Raw genomic sequence first — 21,473 nt, 5'->3', positions numbered from 1 at the left:
ATTAACGATGATTACCAACCCTTTGTGCGGATCACCAATTCCTTCTGATTTCTTCAAATCACATACACCTACCATTATATTTTGACCATGGCAACTAAACCCCACATCTCATATTTTAACCACCGTAAAAACCGGTACAAACTCCTAAACTTCACTATTTCTATGAAAATTTCTCAAGCTTTTTCATTTTTATCCAAAAAAAAAAAAAAAAAAAAAAAAAAAAAAAAAAATCACACTCCTAATAACAATCTTCACCGTTTTCCCTCTACAACTCTTCTCTATGCATGCATAACCCCACTTTTAAATTAACCTTACTCCAATGAAACTATTTCTCTTTGCAGTGTTTACAACAACAAAAAAAAAAAAAAGATTATTCACTACCAATCCTACCCTACGCCTTAGGGGTTAGGGCATACTTAAACATGGCCAATGGCCCCATTCACCCACTTTGGCACATGACTTTGGTAGTCTGACCGCCAATGAACCACCATTGCTTCACCACTTTACGACACCATCGGCGAAGCCCTATACCTTAGACGATCACCGCCACTTCTCCTTTGCCTTTCCTTGTTCGCATCATACTCGTACCTCATCTACCAGTCTTGGTAGTCGTTCCCAGTCACACACCCAAGCATCTCCTTTCACCACCAAACCCACGCCGTGGCATCCCCGCATCTCCTGCCCAATATCCCATAAATAATCACCCTCCACATGCTCAATTCTCCTCACTCGTGTCCAAGATCGGCCTCACCTTCAGTACGTCCATCTTGCGGGGGCATGATAAGAATATTCAAGGATTGACTCATATCTTACGTAATCTCCACCTTATATTGTTAATATACTCAGGATCATTTGTTATTCTCATTGATTATATTTTCCTAAATATTTGTATACCCATATCTTTTGTATTACGGCTAGTTAGTTGTGTTCCGGGTGTAATTCCAGAGCAAGTATTGTTACCACCCGTGGCTTGTAGAATGACGTCTTTGCTTGAATCCTCCTTGCGGTCTCCTGAAACGATGAACAAACTGAGGGCTCGGCTTTGGCCGAGCGTACTCACTCCGACGCTCAAGTCAGTAAACTTAGAGAGGTAAGTTGTTGTTACTTGGCTAAGGATGTATTGTAGAGAGATAAGAAAGATATTACCAGATGAATAGTGATTCTTAGGCTAAATTGTGGATCCTTTCCTCAATGAAGGTTGAGGAGTATTTATAGACTTTCACCTTTTGTCACGTAGTGGCCAAGTGGCTAGCAGGTGGAAAGACTGATCTACCCCTTGGCCGAGGGACCCATGGCAGGCCGGCGGGCCCTGTTGACTCACCGCCGAGGGGTCTTGGATATGAGTTCGCGGATATGTATCCCGGCTGGCTAATTGCCTAGCCGAGACCCAGGTGACAGGCCGATGGGTTGCATCGGCTAGACTGTCTAAGTCGTTGACTTTGCTGTGGATATCTTTGACCTTGCTCAATGTGTTGACTTGGTCAGCGGTGCAGAATATGCCCCATCAAGTTGTATTAGGTTAGTTTTCTATTGTTTGTAGATCACTATATATATGTATTATTATTCATCCATGTAACTCATGCAATTCTAATGATATTCAAACCTTTCTCATAATTCTTACAGTTTAGAGTTTAACTTCTATTGTCGTTGATAAACGATACAGAATATTTGGATTACAATTCCACAATTAGGAACATAAAAATACTTAACCGGGCACGAAACATATATTACTATAAACTACATTGGTATTCTTTGACTGTACATATACATATATATTTTGCAAATATGTTACCCTTAGAAAAATTAGGGTGTCAAAATGGAGATCGATAACCAAAGATTCTACTCAGCTCGGATCCGAATTAACTTGAAAGGTATAAAAAAAAAGACATTAATAATCTTTCATCTTTCTAACCCTTGCTTACATAAAGGACAACATGATATCATCCCAAGCCATTGATCCACACAATTTTTGTGAAAAATATGAGAACATGGTAATTGTCTAATCTCTTCCTTTTCCTTGTATTTGGTTAGGCATATGCAACAATCCTGCAAAATTAAGTTCAAGCTTTGTTTGTAATTATGTTTATTTCAAATATGTCTATTACTAATAGTAATACAATAACATTTGTTCGAAACCATATAATAAATCATACAACTCAAATTATAGGGTTATTTTATAACAATAATCCATTCTATTGGTGGTCTGCAATAATCACTCCATCTTATCAATAATCTCAATTAAATCCAACCTAAATACCATACCTTCTAATAACGAACTAGCTGATATTTTGTGATGTTTATGTGTATCAAATAAACCAAGTTCTTGATTCATCATTTGAAAATATTACACATAAACTTCACATATACCAGCTAGGTTGTCCAAAAACTATCAAATATTCCAACATAAACTTCAAAAAATATCAGCTGGTTCGTTATTAGAATGTACGGTGCTTAGGTTGGATTTAATTGGCATTATTGATAGGATAGAGTGATTATTGAAGACCACCAATAAGATGGATTATTGTTATGAAATAACCCTATTTTAAATTCCCGATTAAAATGTACTTATCTTATAAGCTAATTTTGCGAGAAAAAGGAACATACATCGGATAAACTACCTCCAACTTTTTTGTTTTTTGAGCATATATGTATTTTTTTTGAGCTTATTATCTCAAATTTTATTTGTTTTTGAGCATATGTGTATTTTTTTGAGCATATTAAAGTTTATAAGTTACTAGATTTTAATATTTTTCCGTCAAAACTAAAATTTAACTAAACTTATGTGTAATATTTTTGAGTTTTATTGTAATTTTTTAGAGCTTAATGTTTAAGTGAAAAATTCAGAAACTTCATAGTGAAACTCAGAAACTTTAAAACAAAACTCAAAAACTTTATTATAATGCTCAGAAACTATAGAATTAGAGGTAATACATCAGATGTATAATCCTCTTGCTGTAATTTTGCATGCAACGACGGGTTTTTTCTTTTAATAAGTCAAATCAACAAGTACGTTTTTTATAAAAGAAATTTTAGAAAAACCATTGTGATATTTAAAAATGGAAAATATACCGCGAAGTTGTTACTTAGCCATTTAGGTTTCGATTTCTCATCTAAACTAATATGATCTTTTTTTTTTTTTTTTTTTTTTTTTTTTTTTTTGTAAACGGTTTTACAAGAGACTAACCGCCGGGAAAGAAATGACATACCGGATTGTCAATAGCAAAGGAGGAATTACCACCCTCTAAACCACCATCAACATCTTTAAACCTCCAACAAATTAACTTAGAGATTTGATCATGTGATGCTCCTTTTTCAGCTGAACCCAAACTCATATTATATCCAATTAATCCACTAATTAATGGCACAAAAATGCAAAGTAGTATAAAAAGCAAAAAAGGGAATGAATAAGTTATGGCATTCCAAACTAAGATTAAAATGCATAGGATGTTCAACTTTGGAGCTCCATTAAAGGATCCGAATCGAGTGTCGAATACCCATACATTGCCCACCACAAACCACATTGCGAAAAATAAGTCTAATGATGCCTTGCATTTGCTCACCAACTCCAAATTCCTGCTCAAAACAAACATGCATCCAAATTAAACCCGAGATTATGAGATACTGTCACCTGGTGGTAATATTGTTTATATGTAAATACGTACATGTAATAGGACTTAACGACTTATATTCTCGAGTCAATCAAATTAAGTACTTACGAAAATGTAGTATAATTATGAATATTAAGATACTGTCACCTGGTGGTAACATTGTTTACATGCAAATACGTACATATATAATAAGGAATTAACGACTTATATTCTTGAGTCGATAAAATTAAGTACTTACGAAAATGTAGTATAATTATTAGTATGAATATTACCTCGAGTCGTCGGTGGTGCATTGTTGTTCCAAATTATTAAGGCTAATTCCATTTTCTCTTTGCCTAATATGGTAATGTACATATCTCCAATAAAGCATAAGAAGGCTCATAACACAACCTAAATCGTACCCGATAACCCATAACCTCATAGGCCAAACGGGTCTTTCCGCCTTAGAGACGGAAAGAACGATCAACGTTACACAAATTTGTGACACAAGTGTTAAAAATTCCATAATCATCCAACTACTCGAGTTAAACGGGTTTGGTCCAAGAGGAGAATTCGACCCGTTTTGATAATGAAATATTCTTCTAAGGAATGTAAACCATTTTGCCCTTGACACCCTCATTGCCATTCTTACCAACATTGACCCTTGCTCAGCTTGTCGTCGATCACTTGTCGTATTACTCGTAAATGCCCGTCTTTCTTCTTCATCTTCATGTCGAACATCACTGTGAAATTGCCTTATTGTCGAGAATGATACATCGTTCGACAAACACAAAGTCATTATTTATATTAAAAAAAAAAAATGAGACTTTTCAAGGATTGAGTTGATGACAATTTGTATGTTGTATTTTATATATCGAGTTTTTGAACGTAAGTTGAAGGGGGAACGATGTTTGAGGTATAAGATAGGAAGGTGAAGTTGGGTTTTAGATGGTGACCAACAACCCAACACCTCTTTACTTTGACATGAAGACAAGTTTAGAAGTTATGTTCTACCACTACTTATTAGAGGAATTGGTAAGATTTCATCAGAAAATTGACATAAATAAATAAATAAATAAATAAATAAATAATGCATAATAATAAAATAAACAATTGTTGGCCTGACAAATATTAATATTAATTTAAGAGATTAAGACTAGAAAGCTATTGGTTTTGTTCTTCCAACAACTACATAACTAAGTGCATAGTAAGTATGGAAGAAATTGAGGTTAAGAAAGTAGTTAGTATTTGGGTTTTGATTTGGTTGAATGGATCAATCATTATAGTAAGTGAAACTAAAACACAAATATATAAAAGCGGTTTTATACAAGTATATTGTGAAACAGATCATTTGATAACTACGGGTACTTTTTAACATCCATGTGTCATATTCTAGATTTCTAGGTAACCTGATCTGGTTTGCATTATATTAGCATAAAACCGCCTTACAGAAGACTAATTGCAATTAAGATTCACCATTAGCACCCGCGGTTGAAGTCCTTGCTTGTTAACCGGAAAATTGATAACTAGAAGCATTTTTTATGGTGATTCCGATATCAGGACCAAAGCAAGGCAGTTCTTACGCGTTATGTTCCTTTGATTCATTTAAAACAAACTCGGTATACAAATCTTTTAGGGCGATCACGACTGTAGTAATCAGAGGCCCCATTATTGCTCCCTGGACGACAGAAAAGAAATTACATTATTCCCTAAGGTATTAAACGCGAACATTTAACAAAATTTTCTATAAAACGATCTTATTTAAGAATTTCCGTTAAAATAAATCATGAAGCGCGTAGAATTACCTCCAGTGCTGAAGGAAATAATGTCATTCCTCCAATGATGCTAACACCAGTAAGATAAGCACTATATCCCGGAACAAACTCTGCAATTTCAGAAGCTCCATAATCCATTACCACAACATGAGTTACAAAAAAGCAAATCCCCAACACATATTTCCCATTCAATACTAACTCCACAGCTCCTGGCAAAGACGGAAACCAAGCCGGGAATATAGGAAACAAAGGACTGATGAAGGACAGCATAGTTGACATATAAACAAAGTGCACCGAAAAAAGCCTGCAGTGTAACCAAGTAAAACACCCCTGAAAGAATGCTATTTCCACTGTGGTTAAAAGCACCCCTGAAATTGCATTGTTCAGAGCCTCGACACATCGTTTCTTGACCGGGTTTTTGACTGGGAGAGCCTTCATGACTTTCTCGGTCACCTCACGGAAGTCTGATGTAAGAAGGTAGTATAAAACCCCGAAAAAAACAGTTAATTGCAGGAAAAATTGCATTACTCCTGCAATTCCTGAGACCATGATATCTAATATGAGCTTGCTACTTGCCAATACTCGGAATGACAGGATCATTCCTTGAGTCGCGAAGCATTTTGCTTTATCAAGAACCGGTTTTTCCATTAGATTTTTTAGTCGAAAGGTGTATTTTGTTTCTGAAGTATTCGTGATCACAAATTGCTTGACTATTTCAATGAGTTCGGATAAGTTGTACTTGTCTGCGAAAATGTCAATTTGTTGTAATAATGTCTCGTAGCATTCGGTTGTATACCAATCCATCAGTTCCATAGCTTCATCTTCACTGATCCATCTTTTGATTCCGACCTTTTCTGTTAAATCATTGTACTGAATGCGAGATTTTAAGGATACTATCGCGTCTTTTCCCTCAGAACCGATATGGTAAGAGAAGAAAACTAGACCAGAAAGACTTCCTATGATCATTCCGACAATTAACCCGATTGCCAGGATGGTTTTAAGCCTGGATAGTATCCACTGACTTATAATTTCACCAATCTTATTAAGAGTTAATCTATTGTTCCTTCTCTTTAGCCGGAAACTGTCGCTTCTCAATGTCGAAACAGCTGATATAGTTGAAGGGGACAGGTTTGAGATAAACATGAACCCGAACCCAAACCCTAACAGAGTTACAGCTCCAAATCTTCCAATCTGTTCATAAGCAAACACAAAGAGACTAAAGGAAACAAGTCTTCGAACCAATCTTAAGAACCCGTTTTTCTCAGGCCTTACGACAGTTTCTTCCAACTTCTCCCCATATACAACCCAAGAAAAAACATCGCGGGCATCTATGATTGTATCAGCAAATGCCCTTAAAATAGCCACAGGAACGGCCAAGAATGTACTAGTCAGTCCTTGTCTAAGTGGCTCAGACCAGAACTCGACAAGTGCGTCTTGGATTCCTCTTAGAGGGATTGAACATAAGACTGCCCATAGAATCGCATGAAGATATTCGTCAAGTAATTGCCAAACTCCATGGAGTAACACTATGACAACTGCTAGCAATGCTTGAGCTAAGGTAACATAGGCTGCTATCAACATCCAAGTGTTGTGACTAGGAGAAAGTTTCTCGTTAGAGTCAATTTTTCCAATTTCCGAGCATTCTGTTATGTTTTTGGCATCGTCAGAAGCAGTTTGAAACGTTTTTTGCGACAGACGAGTAGGGGAAGTGGCTGAACCAAGGTTGATATTGAAGTGAGGATCATGGTCTGGTGATAAAGAGCGGAATCCTCCTCTTGTCTGCAAGGCATTGTTATCGAAAGTAACTGTTAGTCGACTCCAAATTATTTTTGGATTATTACACAGCACACAGAATTCTATCATGAGACTAAATATAACATTGTTAAACTTCAAAGCAAGGTCATGATTAATTAAATTCTTACGAGACTCATGACCTGAGTTCAAAACCCTTCAGTAACAAAACCTACAAATAGTAAAACAACTTCCGCGACTCCATTTTCAAACAAAAAAAATCAAATGAAAAGAAACTCTACATAATCAATCAATAATTATCCAACTGTCAAAAAAAAAAAAAAAAAATCAATCAATAATGTAACAACCATAAGTGACTGTACCTCAGAGGATGTACTCTGCCATGCTGCTTGTGGCTCTTCAGCCAGACTATAATCTTCTGTCACTGAGAAAGGATCAGACTTAGGCATCCGAAAAGACGCAGACCGAAACATCTCTTTCCAAGGTAGACTACTTGGGGACTTAGTGTTACACTCATCATTTAAAGAGCAACTAACTGAACACATTTTTAGGCTTTTCTGTGAGGTGTGCTGAAATTTGTAGCATGTTATATTGTACTCCTGCGTCCCACTCATTTGTTTACCTTTGATTAAAATACCGCTTACAAAAAATAAATATCGACATCAGACAAAGTATGTTCCAACTAGAATGTGACAAATTTCTGTCACTAGATTGGTAAAATTTACATCATTTCCTTTGTTGGAATTTATATGTAGTATATGATAATCTTATGTCAGAGCAGGTAGTTTGTGTTTATACAAATTTTATAAGAAACCGTCTTTCAATAAGTTTTTCCTCTGTACTTACTCAGTATTTAACATTTACTTCTTTTTCAAAAATAGTACTTACGGAATAACATTTATGATTTTTTACGAACATACCAAAACATTATTCAGTCCAAAAAAGTCGAGACCAATCACCTAAGACGAATATGTCCTCGGAATTAGATAATTCCGAGAGCTTCATCCAGAAAGAACTTTTCATAGAAAAACAGCAATTGTCATGCAGGAATGTTTTGTCCTTTGGTTTAAGAATGACAACATACCAATACAAGATCACTTAGATTTTACTATTTGTCATGACCTAAAAAGTTTCACTCATGGGGAATAAATCGAGTATATAGTACTCATATAGTCGTACTCTCTTCATCCCAATTATATTATCCTTTTAGTATTCACGCTAGCACGCAACATGCCACTCGTAACCACAAAAGAAAAGAAGTGTGCCCAAATTATAGACCTAACAAAAAAAAAAATATAAGTAATAAGATCAAATATAATCAAAGATGGCAATTGTTGATCCTTTTTCGTAGGCAAGCATAGGCACACAACCGGTAGCCAACAGCCATGGCTAGAAGTATCCAAACTTCTTGCAAGCCACCGTCCAAGTTCACAGTGTCGAACGAGGGTGAGCTCTGCAAAGGCCGACACCCTCCTTTGCTTTCGCAGTCGTATAATTGGTCTCCCGAGTACTGCACCTTTAGAAGTAATCTGAATCCATAGTACATGAAGGATATGTACTTCAACCATCTCATGAACTTTGGTATATGCTGTTTACAAAATAAACAAATATAGTTTAACGCAAATTCTCATTTCAGATAGCTAAATCCATCTGAAATTAAGATGGATAAAATGTGACCAGTACGATAAAATGTGAACATTTTTTAATAAAAAATTACCATCAGTTTATTATTAGAAAGTGAGAATTCTAGTTATGACTTTTGTAACTAAATGACCACTTTTTTTTTTTTTTTTTTTTTTTTTTGTAATTAAATGGCCACTTTTTAATATAAAATGATGACTTTCTCTCGTCTAAAGTTAAAATCGTCTTAAGAAAGACTAACTCTAACTTTAGAAGTTAGTCAAGTAGAATGTATTGGGACAATTGATATGTCGAGGTTGCAACCGCCCTTGTTAGCCCCTAGTTCCGTCACAGACCACTTCGAGTTTTTGAGGAGTTTGGCTCTGATACCATGATAGATGAACCAACTCAACCAAAACCTTAAGGTGATGGTTGAGGCCCAACTATTATAAATATTCCTATTAGTAAGTTACGTTACCTGAACATAATATCCTCCGGTTAGAAGAAACAACATGAGTATTAGCGAGGCAAACATTCCCGACCTCTTAATACTCAAAACAGCAGCTCCAAATAACTCTCCAGCTCCCTAATTAAGAAGAATACATGAATTAATTAATTACAAAACACAAAAAGATCGGATTAGTTCTTTGTCGTATAAGGGGTGAAGCTAAGGAGCGAGCTTACTTGGCTTGTAATGGCGATGATTAGGGTGGCGAAAAGAGTTAGGAAGAAGCACTCGACGGTTCTTTTAAAGTCGGCCATGAAATATATGATAGCCATGAAGAGAGTAGGGTACAGAATATGAGCTAACATGTCACATAATGTGCTACATACATAGTAAACACTTAGTCTGTACATGTCGGCTTTCCGTTCCTTCACCAAGTATATCTTCTCGAATGGGAATACATATACTGCTCCAAAGATCGACGAGGATGTCCAAAATATGCAAATGTAGAACATCAATCCTATCTGCAAATCAGAAACAGTTCATTTTAAGGTGAAATGTTCGTATTCTAGCAAACCTTTTTTTTTACTATTTATAGTAAGTCACTGTCTGGTACGACGACTTCCTTACGATTTTTGGAAATTCGCTGTGAGTGTGACGTTTACCCATTTTTGGTAAACAGTTCATTTTAAGGTGAAACATTCCTATTCTGAGCAAACTTTTTTTTACTATTTATAGCAAGTCAACGGCTTCCTTACTATTTTTGGAAATTCGCTGTGAGTCTGTAACGTTGACCCATTTTTGGTAAATAGTTTGATATTAGCTCCATTTTGTTAATTAGTTTGGGTTTTGACCCCATTTAAGCAAAAAAAAAAATAGTTTTTGGATATGTTACTCAGTCTCGACTGCATGTGTACAGTTTGAGTACCCAAAATGAGTTGTCAAGATAACTAGTTAACTACTATTGTTAAAATCGCCCTAGTAACTCCCTTTGCATACTGCATAGCAATGAATGAAAGGAAAAAAAACTGTAGATGCAATATATACCTGATCTCGGAGCTGAGCCTCGGTTCCATTCTTGGATTTCCACCAAAGAAGGCCTAATAACAACGCGACTCCTAGAGACTGAAGTAACCGGAGCTTGTCGAAATAATCCCTCCATCGTTCTTTAAATGTCCGTTTGAACAAGATACAGAATTGATCGCCCCAAGTCATAGACCAATCCTTTTTAACTTGAATGGCTAACTGTAAACGCTCAGGTACGTTCGTGCATCGATGAAGCTCCTTTTCTTTAGGCTCCAGCTGAATTTTGTACTTCAATTGTATGTACTATCCCAACAACGACACAAAAAGAGCGAATCATTTTACGAACTAGAATGTAAATGGATTTCAATATTCGACATAAAGTTTGAGTATCGGGTTCATACCTTAAGAATGTCCTTTTCGGAAGCAGGGGAGCCGTTGCTTCTACTGCAGTCGTCAGGGATACTAATGTCATTGATCTGTCCGGTTGCCAAATCTAGTAAGAACTCGGCTGGATTCATTGGTATCTCAGGATTAAACCTTAATGACGAGAAGTAAGTCATTGCCTCCCTAGCTTTGCCATAGTATACTGGTATCCCTTCTGATATCAGCAGGATTTTGTCGAACATGTGAAACATTCTGCTTGAAGGTTGGTGAATTGTCGTGATTATCGTTCTTCCTGCCTGTATAATTTCATCAATGACATGTAAAATTTAGTAAAAATTTAATTATTAATAGGAATAAATATAATGGGGGAGGTTCCACCATTATATTTATTCCTATTTAATTAATAGGAATAAATATAATAATAGTTGGGCATCAACCATTACCGTGATGGTTGAGGTCCAACTATTATATTTATTCCTAATAATTATCAGTACTGGACAGATTAATTTTCAGAAAAAAAAATGTAGCATTATTTGGTTGGTAAGAAATAGAACCTTAGCAAGACCTTGAAGAATTTGAACAAGGCGATTGGCGGAAGTTGAATCTAAGCCGGAAGTAGGTTCGTCGAGTAACAATAGAGAAGGTTCAACCAAGATCTCATTACCAATGCTAGTTCTTTTTCTTTCTCCACCGGATATTCCTCGTATCAGCCCTCCTCCAACTCTTGTGTGACGGCATCTGTCATAAATTGCGCAGAACATATCAGTAAAAAAATCATTATTTATTTTCTGAATTGAACTTATATATATCAGATTTGTTATTAAACTTAAAACAGGAAAACCTTTCGAGTCCTAGCTCTTCAATAATCATTACAACCCGCTGGTATTTCTGTTTCATGCTTATACTGTTCGGAAGCCTTAAGTATGCAGCGAAAACCAGCGTTTCTTCAACTGTCAGTTGCGGAAATAGCACATCATCTTGAGTCACAAACCCAATCCTGTTAAAAGAAAATTGTTCTGTAAGGAATAATACTAATGTTTCTGATCGTAATTTGTAGGGTCGTGATCGAACCTTCTCTTAAGAGCAGCACAGTAAGGAATGTTATTATAAGTAACAGTTCCTGTGACATTATCCTGCAGTCTTCCACCAATGATCTTAAGTAAGGTTGTTTTTCCGCTACCAGAAGGACCCATAAGCGCGAGGATTTCACCAGGGCTAACGCTTCCTGTTATACCCTTCAATATGTGCTTATAATGACCATTATTCTCGGTGTTGAGCTGAGAGGCCACCTTTGACACTACCGCCTTCACTGTCGAATCCTGACTGTTTCTCACCTTATACTGAACATCTTCAAACTAAACAGAAACAAATGTACAGATACATTAATGATGAATTATTATAAACTAAATAGAAACAAATAAATTTATAAATGGGATTAATACTTTAAGAAATATGGGAAGCGGGCGTTCAATTGAAGGCGATGTATCATCGACAATATTGATTTCAGAACTCCTATTCCTAAGGTAGGCTTGAGACATAAACTCGATATTATGACCAAAACCATTACTTCCTGCAATATGCATTGAGCCCATTTTTACTGGCGATATATCCTCGATATCATTCTGATCTCGACTAATCTCCATTATAAATTAATGAACAAATTGATTTAAGTCTAAAACACTAATAGTTATATGATCAATAATATTCTAAGTGAACTGCAATCAACCAAAACTTGTACTGTATTATATCAGTAATGTTGGTTGTTGGACTTCATTCTTTTCATGCCTAAATCTTACTGTTTTACGAGGATTAATAATTAATTTACTATTGTAATTGTCATTTAATCAAGAAAGAATGCCAAGAACATGACTTGAGCTTTTCAAGGCAAACGAAAATTCAACTAACAAGGTGGAGGCAGGGAATTTCTAACTCAACAGTAAAATCCGCCCTGAAGATGCTGAAGCATGCAAGAACATGTAGAGAATACTCCCTCCGTCCCAAACATTATTTTTTATTTTTTATTCTTTGTGACGGGTATTTTAATCATAGATAAACAAATAATTCTGACCCTCAATTCGTTGAAGTCCTAAAGACACTGGAGTAATGTTGTACTATAAAAAAAATCGGATTTTTTCTATTAAACAGGAAATTTTAAAATCTTTTAGAACAAGCTTTAAACATAACCGAAACATTTCATAAAATTCAATTGAACTGTATAACATGTGTCTAGAACAGTAGAACTATTGGAATCGGTCCATATCGAACAATTCATTAAACTGTTCATTCGCTTATTTAGTAAAAAACTTACTCGTAGTTATTTTCTCTTATCGGATAATATTTTTAAGACGCAACACTAATTATTGTATAGGATAATTTTACAAACGATGAAGTACTAAATTAACTCCAAACTCAGGACGAAGTGTGCCATGACTAGTCGTAGGAGCATGAGCATACGATGGTGAGAGATCCAAACGAAAGCGTTGTAGTATCATCGACAATCCCAATTTAGCTTCCACGAAGGCAAAATTCGACCCGATACAAACACGAGGGCCCCATCCAAATGAGAAAAAACAAATATTTCCCCCGGCGGCTTTTAGAATCCCTTCAGAAAACCTCCCGGGATTAAATTCTTTCGCATCGGAACCCCAAAATCTCTCGTCTTGCTGAACAAGCAAGATTTGTGCTTGAAGTTGTACACCAGCCGGTAATACTTTTCCATCAATTATGATATCATGGCTAACTTTTCGATTAAGTATAGGTGCGGCGGGATACAACCGTAAAACTTCTTGTAATACCATATGTACCTGGAGAGGAAAAATATCATTAATTAAACGTCAAACGGCTAGGTTATTTTTCAAACTATTTGTTTACTTTGGTAGTTTAGTGTCCATTTAAAACTATTTTCCGTAAATGGGTTCACGTCATCAATTCTTTATTTTTATTACATTTGAGGAAAAACGCTACTTGAAGTAGCGATTTTAGACCCAGGTAAAATTTGATAAAAAAAAAGGGAAATTAACAAGTACCAAAAGCGCTACTTGAAATAGTGACGACAAAAATACCATGGACTACTAATTAGTGAAGTAACGGCTTTAGTCCCGGGTCGAATTAGTGACACAAAGTTGTGGGTCATACATGAGGGAATTTTGATGATCCAACATGTGAAAAGATTAGATACCCTACTTATTTGCACTTTCTTAAAATTTGGGCAAAAAATAAACGTAAAGAACTCATTGAAACGGAAGAAATACCATTTAGTGTGACTTTATTCCTTAAGAAGGCATTTGGTCAAGTGGATAAGTCGTTGCACATCCATTGGAGATGTCAGGGGTTCGAACCCTTTGCCATTACAATCATGTGCAAGACACGGATGTGTAATTTCTTTTTTCAAGATTTTACCTAGGACAAAAGTTTGTTAAGTCGCTATTTTAAGCAGCGGTTTTTCCTCAAATTTTTAAAAGAAAACGAAAATTGATGACATAGACTCATTTGCGGAAAATAGTTTCAAATGGGCACTAAAACAACAAATAGTTTGAAAAATAACCAAAAAGCAGTTAAGGATGATAATGATTTTAACTTAATAGAACGATTTGTTGATATACAAAAACTAAATAAATATTTTAACAGTCATAATAAATGGCTTTCTAGTGTCATCATTAAAGTCTTAATTCCAAAATAATAGGTGGTTGCCTTTCGTTTGAAAGATAATTACTAGCGTAAAAAAAGACTTTGTATTGCTCGATCATGGTAGACAAATAGACAATGTTACCGTACTAAAAGGTTAGAATAGTAACCATTGTAAAAGTTACTCTTTCAGAATGATTGAATAAAAGTTACTTTGGTTTCATGTTTAGAGTAATTATAAAAAATCGTGCCGCACAAGATCTATTCTAAAAAGGAGTTATTAGTGAAGTATGAAGTATTGACGTACCTTTTTAAGACGGTTTAACCCATCATAATCGGGTGTATTATTACCAAATGTGCTAAGAATCTCTTCTCGTGCTTGTTCTTGCCAGTTTTTATGTTTACTCAATAAAATAAGAGTCCATGCTAATAGAGCTGAGGTGGTTTCTTGTCCAGCAATATAAAATACTTTGCATTCTTCAATTACCTGTTTTAAACTCAACTTTATGTTCAGTTGTTTACCATTGCCTTGTATTCCTTCGATACTAGATGTTAGTAAATGACCTAGTAAGTCATCTTTGACTTTTTCTCCTGCACTCATTGACTTTTGTCTTTTTAAAATCAAGTCTTCTAGTATGGTTTCCATTTCCTTTATAATATTTTTGGCCCTCTTGTTTGTTTTAGTAGGTAAATACCTGAAAATGAAAAAACTACAATCAATGCATATACTTGATCACGAGTCCTGATATATAACCGTCTCATATAAAAATTTGTATTGATCAATTTTAGCCAATATATTGTAACCGACTGTAACTGACCCGAAATAACCCCAATTTTCAACATGAACCCAAACTTGACTCAAACCTTAAATGACTCGTAAACAGTGTAACACCCCAGCCCAAACCCTGGGTCGGGAGCGGTCACTCACGCTAGTTCGTCAGGTTGTGTACACAACCCACAAATCAACACGGTTCATTTCCTTTGCATTTAGTCCTCACTCATACGCATCCCGGGAACCTTCTCAGGAGGTCACACATCCTAAGACTACTCTCAGCCAAGCAATTGTGGAGTTCTTTTGCACGGATAACCCGAAAAGAAAGTACACTTTGTTGATATGAATAATGTTTTCAATCTTTTACGCACTAGTCAGATTTTAAGTCTATCAGTGAACCTCTTCAAGGGAGTACCCACCCAAATAACGTTTTCGATTCAGTAGAGTATTACTAACACTGGGTCAACCCGCCGGGTCAAGAGTCGCGACAATCTTTATCACTCAAAATATACAATATGTAATGGGTATGCACTTTTAAAAAAATTACATAAAATATGTTTAGATTTGTTAAAAACATAGAACCATCACATTCTCTATTTACTAAATGAATAGGCGAAACTCTTATTTTTCCCGCCTACGTGATATTGAATATGTTATATAAATCATAAATGTAATAACATTCATTTTTATTGGCATAATTTGTATTTTATTACATTAATTTAACACTAGTATAACTCCCGTGCCATAGCACGGTATTTGTAGAAAGTTGTGTTAAAGAAACTTGTAATTAACTTGCTATAATTAAGTCATTTTAAATTTAATAAATCTTGTATTAAGAGAATTATATTATTACTATTATAGATCTCACTCATGCGCGGTATTTATAGATCTTTTAGTTTATAACTAGTTTAGACCCCGTGCATTATATGCACGGTACTTAAAGCTTAATATTTTTTTTTTATAAAATTACTTATATAATACTGGTACCTTATAATTTTTTAAATTTCCCACCATTATATTTTTCTTTGATAAATAAAAGCTATAACTGAAAATTAGTTAACAGATTTGAGTAATGAGTTAAAATATATTTTAATGAAAATAATTTTATAGTATAAAGCTAATGAGTTTCAATTTTTTTTTTCAATTTTTTTTGCCACGAAAGTAATAATAACGATTTCTAATTTTGGTTTTATACGGAATATGAGTTAATTCATCGTCTAATAATAACATCAGTAAAAGGTTTAACAATTTATAGTTTTATATCCATTTTATTTTATTTTAATTAAAATATTATAGCTTAGAGTTTAGTGAAAATAATATAATTTGATAAAAAGATTAATTTTAATAAAATATATAGATGAATTAAATTGTAATTGTTAGTTTCCTTATTTAGTGAATGATATAATTATCATTAGTTTCCTTTTTTGAGAATATGCATTTTGGCGGGAAAATGATAGAGATCACCTATTCATTTAGTAAATAAGAGATGTATTATTTATAGATTTAAAATTGACATACTATTAGTTTTTCCATATTTTAATATGAGGATAAAAATGGAAACCTAATTAAAAGAATTGAGTAAAGTAATAAAATGCGTATTTTAATAAAAAAAATTTACCACAAAACTAATGATTTTAATTTATAAATTTTCTCAAATAATTTTAAATATTATTTCGCCACGGAATTAATAATATCAATTCATAATTTTTTTTACGAATTAAGTACGTGATAATTTTTTTTATTCGAAACTAATAATATCAATTTATCAGTTTTTCGTATACGAATTTTAGATTTATACCAGTTTAATTTTATTTCAATTAAAAGATTCTAATTTAGTTAAAAAAAGATTATAAAGATTAAAGATTATATCTTAATTAAAAGGTAATAATTTAATTAAAAAAAAAGTCATGTTTCCTTATTTAGGCCCTGTTTGGTAAACAGCGGATTAATATTAGCAGAAGCAGATTTAGAAAGCAGATTTGACTAGCATAATGATTTAGCAGATTTGACTAGCAGATTTATTTAGCAGAATTGTTTTAGAGGTGTTTGGCAATTGACAGTTTTAGATTAGCAGATTGTTTAGATTCTTTGTAAAATGACAAATAGGGATATGAATAAATTATTTATTAAATATATAAAAGGAAAGGTAATATTTTTTAAGGGGGTAAATATGACAATATTTTTTCATTCCAATCCGCTAACCTAATATGCTTTAGTAGGAGCAAAGATATTGCAAAATAGCATATTGGACCCCAATATGCTATTTCAATATGCCATTAACCAAACGCTCTAAATAGCATATTCGTAAGTCAAACATGCTAAACCTTTCCAATATGCTGAAATTTGGCCAATATGCCATTTACCAAACAGAGCCTTAGTGAGATTCCTTTTGGAGGAAAAACTATTGAGAATTTTTATTCTCTAAAGGAGATTTGTGTTAGATCAATCAGTTTATGTGTTTCTTCACATTATTTGTAAATTGACTTTTACATCGTCTATGTTACCGACAAAATTCACTGTAGTTGTCCTTTGTGCCTCCAAAATTTACAATTGGCAAATTAACATAATTACATTGTATTACTTGATCATTGACTTTGACATCAATTCTTCATTATCAGGAATTTATAAAAGGAAAGTTGTACTTGTTAATTTTCTTAGACTCTAATCACAACGCACACAAATTTAAAGTTAGAAGTCGTCGATCCAGTGCAATGCCCGGTCCGAGAGGTCGTTCCGCCCCTTGTCCCCGAATATTGGAATCATATCTTTATACAAAAAAAATCGCCTAAATATTCCTAGTTAGCAAAATATGAGTTTTTTTAAAAATGACGCAACCCTACCTCGATCCAAAACCAGTATAGACTTGACCCTTGTTTTACCCGATTTAAAATACACCGATCGTATTTTACCGGAACCTGTAAAATGTAGGATATATAGGGTGGGAACGGATTAAATAAATAATACCTCGATCCTGGAATATAAACCGAATGTAGGGAGCGAGCAATGATCACTATGTATTCTTGTAACAGCTCAAATACTCTCCGACCTTCTTGAAAAGTGCTTCCAAATGCCGTCCGTGAGATGGCGTCGGCGGTCACTTTTTGTAGATCCGACCACATTTCAATTTCTTGTGATCCAGTTATAGATGTTTTTTTCTCCCATTCTTGAATCATATCTTTAAAAGACGAATAAAATTCTGGTACCAGATGCTAGTAGTTCAAATAAAACACAAATATTAATCAGTTGTGCAATGTTTTACATCGACAAACACTAATTCTTGCTTTAAAAATTATTGTGTGTAACCGTCTTACGTTAAAAAGTTATCATTTTATTTGATTTTCATAGATTTATATCGAGTCAAGTTTGACATATTCTGTAGATATCGTATGATTTGTTTATTAATGAAATGATCTATTCGATAAAAAAATGAATATGAGTTGGTCATAAGACAAATAACAACACATTAGTTATGAACGGGTTGTACACTCATATTGTATATTTGTATATGACCTGTTTAGTTATGAACGATAAGAGGATCAAACCTTGAGTTTTTCCAAATGGAAAACGGGATTGATTAATTTGCGTTCTTGAGCCCATTTGTGACCTTCGAGCCTTGCTAGTCCTTTGGTCACCTCCTCAATATAATGATTTGGTGTAGTTTTCTGAAAATCAAACACTCTATTGAATATTTTACGTATTAGTTCCGCCTTCGTTACAACTATTGTTGGATTTGATCCTTCCCACATAAATGGATTTTCACCTGCATTCATTTTCACACTAACGTTAATGAGAGACCGTCTTTGTGTTCCACCTTAGTCTTGCTTAACATATCCAAATCAAACCTTAGAATATTAAAATATATTTCCATCTATCGTTTGGGTCATCATCTTGAAATGAAGGTCGGGATCGGACAAAACGGGTTATTGTATGGACATACCTAGACTTGGTAAACGACCAACTAGGTCGGGTTAATTCGGGTCGAAACATTCTGAAGTTCGGGTCATTTTCAGGTCAGTTGCTATCAAGTTATTTATGGATAGCGCTGTAAATGATCTAAGTCGACTCGCAGAGCCCTCGGAATCAGCTCTGTCAAAGCTCTGCTCGAAATCGGTCAAACCTGATTTCAAGCGAGGTATACCAAATCTTAGCCGATTTCAAGCTTAGTAGAGCTTGGATCGGAAACTCGCTTAGGCTCATTTTATTTTTATTATTATTTAATTTTGGCATTTTACTATTGTTTTTTGTCTTAATAAAATGTTATTTTAGCATTTATTGATAAGTATTTTATATTAACATTTTTTTAAATATATATTTTTTAATTTTTGTTTAAAAGTTAAATAAAGTAATAAAAGAATGATTTAACCGAGCTCGAGTTGAGCTCAAGCCTAATATGAGCCTATTCCGAGCTTTAATTTTTTGACCACGAAAAATTCCTAGCCGATTTCGAACTCAAGCAAAGTTTTTGAGCCGATTCCAAACTGACCCGAGCTCAAATCGGCTCGGTTACACCCCTATTTATGGAGTATAATTCATGTGCAACAAAAAAATATTTAGGTCGTCGAGTAAATTTGGGATTTCGGACAAGCACCGATCTTGAGTTCAAGTATCGAGTCGAGAATAGATCAAGTGATTCGATTGGGTCATCAGGTTAGTTAATTTTTCGGGTCTAGACATACCTACTAATAAGAAGACATTTTAGTCACAAATGAACTCAATGCGTGAAATTTTTGTTCCATCTAGCCAATAGCATCTCCCCTACTGTTAAGAGAATAAAATTCTCAAGTAGTTTTCCCGCCTAACTTACACTACTCTTTGATGGGTCAATCTAAGTTGGGCCGTCGACTTTTAATAAATCAAATTTGCTTTTGCGTCAAGTCTAACGTATGATTTGAATCAATTGAAAACCTATAAATGGAAACAAATGTATGCTTTGACTTTTCGAATAAATGCAATCCTATACATGGAAACAACCTCTCAAATTATGCAATCTTTACAATATTATCCCGAAAATATGCAATCACAATCAATTACCCCCTAATATATTATGCAATTTTACAACATATCAATTGCACTCTCGAATTATGAAATCTTTATTTTAGTAATATAGAGTATATGGAGTATGGAGTATTTTTTAAATAATGTATAACAATTTTTATGTATTTTCTTATAGGAAATAGAAAGTGAAAATGTTAGTTTTAATAATTTGTAAATTGTCTTTTTAGACGCGTAGTATATTATTTTTACCAATTTTCTTAATAAGGCTAATAGGTTTTTTAACTAGATTTTACATCTAACTTAATTTCATAAATTAGTTCCCCTTATCGATTTAACATTATAGTGTTATTATTAATAGTAAGTTTTCTTTTCTATCTACTTACTATTATTATATTTAGTATATTATAACATTAAATTAAAAGTAGCTTTAATTTATGTAAATAATTTTATTAAAAGTTCCTCTTTATAAATTTCATCTTAAAAATATCGTGCTCTACACTAGTTGAACAAAATAAGAAAATAAATAAATGAATAAACATACCATATTTTTGAATGGTTTTGCATTGAAAAGGAGTTATCCGATGAATATAATCATTAGATAAACACTCTATAGACTTAGAGTTGTTTTCCTTAATCATGGAAGATATATCTTTGGTATTCCCATGAAAAAACTTATAAGGATTGCCTTGAAATCCTTGTTTCCTAAGATAATGTTCTAGTCTTTTTGGCCTTAACCATAACCAATTTATTATTCTCCATAACCATCCCATTATCACAATAGTAATAAAAAAAGTTACAACATTGCTTATATTTATCTCCATTATTTTGTAATCTTTAGTGTTGAAAAATGAGGTGAATCTAAATGTGTATCATTTGTGTCAATTTATATGAAAAATTGGAGGATCTCAAATGTGATTTGACTTCTATATTTAAATTCTCAAATATGATTTGTTTTTTATATTAAGTAATATGGGTGTAATATTTTCATAAAATATCATAAACATGTCACCTAACAATCACAAAAATAGTATTTAATAATGTCTTGAAATGATTTGTTCCTTTTTTATTATAGAAATCTGAATCTGGTTAAACATATCAATTGGAATCTTTTCATATTTCCTACATTTAAGCTAACTAATTGCATGAATTTATTGGGGGGTTTGATAGACGACGGATTGATAACTTTTTTGGCATATTAAGGACGTTAACGTGTTTGATTCATTAATATGTTGCTTGGGCCATTTGGTAGAGGGTATTATCTATATTCAGCCTAATGATCCCCTTTTATTATAATACTTCTCACATATTTTAGAGAAATGGGAAAATTAGGCTACATAGAAGAGTATATTATTGAGTGCAATCTACTATTTTAAAATATGTTGCTCCCCGACATATCCAATTGGTATATAAAATATAAAAATTGGCATTTCTACTCTTGAAAACATATCTTATCAATAACGTTTTATGTCCATATTAGTCATTTTACAAAAAAA

The 21,473-nt window shown here is 33.7% G+C and overlaps 4 protein-coding genes and 1 long non-coding RNA gene across 5 annotated transcripts; 1 reads left to right on the top strand and 4 right to left on the bottom strand.

Moving 5' to 3' along the window:
- Positions 1-1,714: 1,714 nt before the first annotated feature.
- Positions 1,715-4,624, bottom strand: LOC141656925 (E3 ubiquitin-protein ligase At1g63170-like). The gene is made up of 3 exons (XM_074464015.1): positions 3,881-4,624; positions 3,207-3,573; positions 1,715-2,046 (listed from the first exon to the last, which is right to left on the bottom strand). Exons 1-3 carry the CDS (start codon positions 4,384-4,386, stop codon positions 1,900-1,902), a joined length of 1,020 nt encoding a protein of 339 aa, XP_074320116.1. The 5' UTR covers positions 4,387-4,624; the 3' UTR covers positions 1,715-1,899.
- LOC141656926 (uncharacterized) lies at positions 3,130-4,314 on the top strand. Its single transcript, XR_012548619.1, has 2 exons — positions 3,130-3,725; positions 3,857-4,314. It is a non-coding gene; the product is annotated as an uncharacterized LOC141656926 (long non-coding RNA).
- Positions 4,625-4,849: 225 nt separating the features above from the next.
- On the bottom strand, positions 4,850-7,268 carry LOC141655952 (uncharacterized). The gene is made up of 2 exons (XM_074462934.1): positions 5,393-7,268; positions 4,850-5,265 (listed from the first exon to the last, which is right to left on the bottom strand). The coding sequence occupies exons 1-2, from the start codon at positions 7,223-7,225 to the stop codon at positions 5,167-5,169; spliced, it is 1,932 nt and encodes a 643-aa protein (XP_074319035.1). The 5' UTR covers positions 7,226-7,268; the 3' UTR covers positions 4,850-5,166.
- An 856-nt stretch (positions 7,269-8,124) lies between these two features.
- Positions 8,125-12,448, bottom strand: LOC141656929 (ABC transporter G family member 26). Its single transcript, XM_074464018.1, has 9 exons — positions 12,032-12,448; positions 11,661-11,944; positions 11,431-11,586; positions 11,144-11,327; positions 10,607-10,885; positions 10,227-10,508; positions 9,419-9,703; positions 9,213-9,320; positions 8,125-8,702 (listed from the first exon to the last, which is right to left on the bottom strand). The coding sequence occupies exons 1-9, from the start codon at positions 12,230-12,232 to the stop codon at positions 8,433-8,435; spliced, it is 2,049 nt and encodes a 682-aa protein (XP_074320119.1). The 5' UTR covers positions 12,233-12,448; the 3' UTR covers positions 8,125-8,432.
- A 374-nt stretch (positions 12,449-12,822) lies between these two features.
- On the bottom strand, positions 12,823-20,801 carry LOC141655951 (cytochrome P450 CYP72A219-like). Its single transcript, XM_074462933.1, has 5 exons — positions 20,522-20,801; positions 18,528-18,745; positions 17,950-18,194; positions 14,521-14,908; positions 12,823-13,393 (listed from the first exon to the last, which is right to left on the bottom strand). Exons 1-5 carry the CDS (start codon positions 20,799-20,801, stop codon positions 12,965-12,967), a joined length of 1,560 nt encoding a protein of 519 aa, XP_074319034.1. The 3' UTR covers positions 12,823-12,964.
- Between the last annotated feature and the right edge of the window lie 672 nt (positions 20,802-21,473).

This window comes from Silene latifolia, chromosome 5 (assembly GCF_048544455.1).
Source record: "Silene latifolia isolate original U9 population chromosome 5, ASM4854445v1, whole genome shotgun sequence".
Lineage (NCBI taxonomy): Eukaryota > Viridiplantae > Streptophyta > Magnoliopsida > Caryophyllales > Caryophyllaceae > Silene > Silene latifolia.
The sequence above is the reverse complement of the archived record's forward strand: the minus strand, read 5'-3'. Positions and strand labels throughout refer to the sequence as shown.

Bases quoted from the DNA above. Each gene is read 5' to 3' on its own strand.
- LOC141656925 (XM_074464015.1), bottom strand. From the start codon at position 4,386: ATGACTTTGTGTTTGTCGAACGATGTATCATTCTCGACAATAAGGCAA. The intron at 3,574-3,880 runs GTAATATTCATA...TGTTTTGAGCAG, and splicing joins TGCACCACCGACGACTCGAG to GAATTTGGAGTTGGTGAGCA. The intron at 2,047-3,206 runs GTATGTCATTTC...TTAATTTTGCAG, and splicing joins CCTTTGCTATTGACAATCCG to GATTGTTGCATATGCCTAAC.
- LOC141655952 (XM_074462934.1), bottom strand. From the start codon at position 7,225: ATGATAGAATTCTGTGTGCTGTGTAATAATCCAAAAATAATTTGGAGT. The intron at 5,266-5,392 runs GTAATTCTACGC...TCTGTCGTCCAG, and splicing joins TATTTCCTTCAGCACTGGAG to GGAGCAATAATGGGGCCTCT.
- LOC141656929 (XM_074464018.1), bottom strand. From the start codon at position 12,232: ATGGAGATTAGTCGAGATCAGAATGATATCGAGGATATATCGCCAGTA. The intron at 11,587-11,660 runs GTTCGATCACGA...TTCTTTTAACAG, and splicing joins TGTGCTGCTCTTAAGAGAAG to GATTGGGTTTGTGACTCAAG. The intron at 9,704-10,226 runs GTATATATTGCA...TCTGATTTGCAG, and splicing joins AGGCTCAGCTCCGAGATCAG to ATAGGATTGATGTTCTACAT.
- LOC141655951 (XM_074462933.1), bottom strand. From the start codon at position 20,801: ATGGAGATAAATATAAGCAATGTTGTAACTTTTTTTATTACTATTGTG. The intron at 18,195-18,527 runs GTTTGATCCTCT...TTGAACTACTAG, and splicing joins TCCATTTGGAAAAACTCAAG to CATCTGGTACCAGAATTTTA. The intron at 14,909-17,949 runs GTATTATTTATT...TTTCATTTTCAG, and splicing joins GTTTATATTCCAGGATCGAG to GTATTTACCTACTAAAACAA.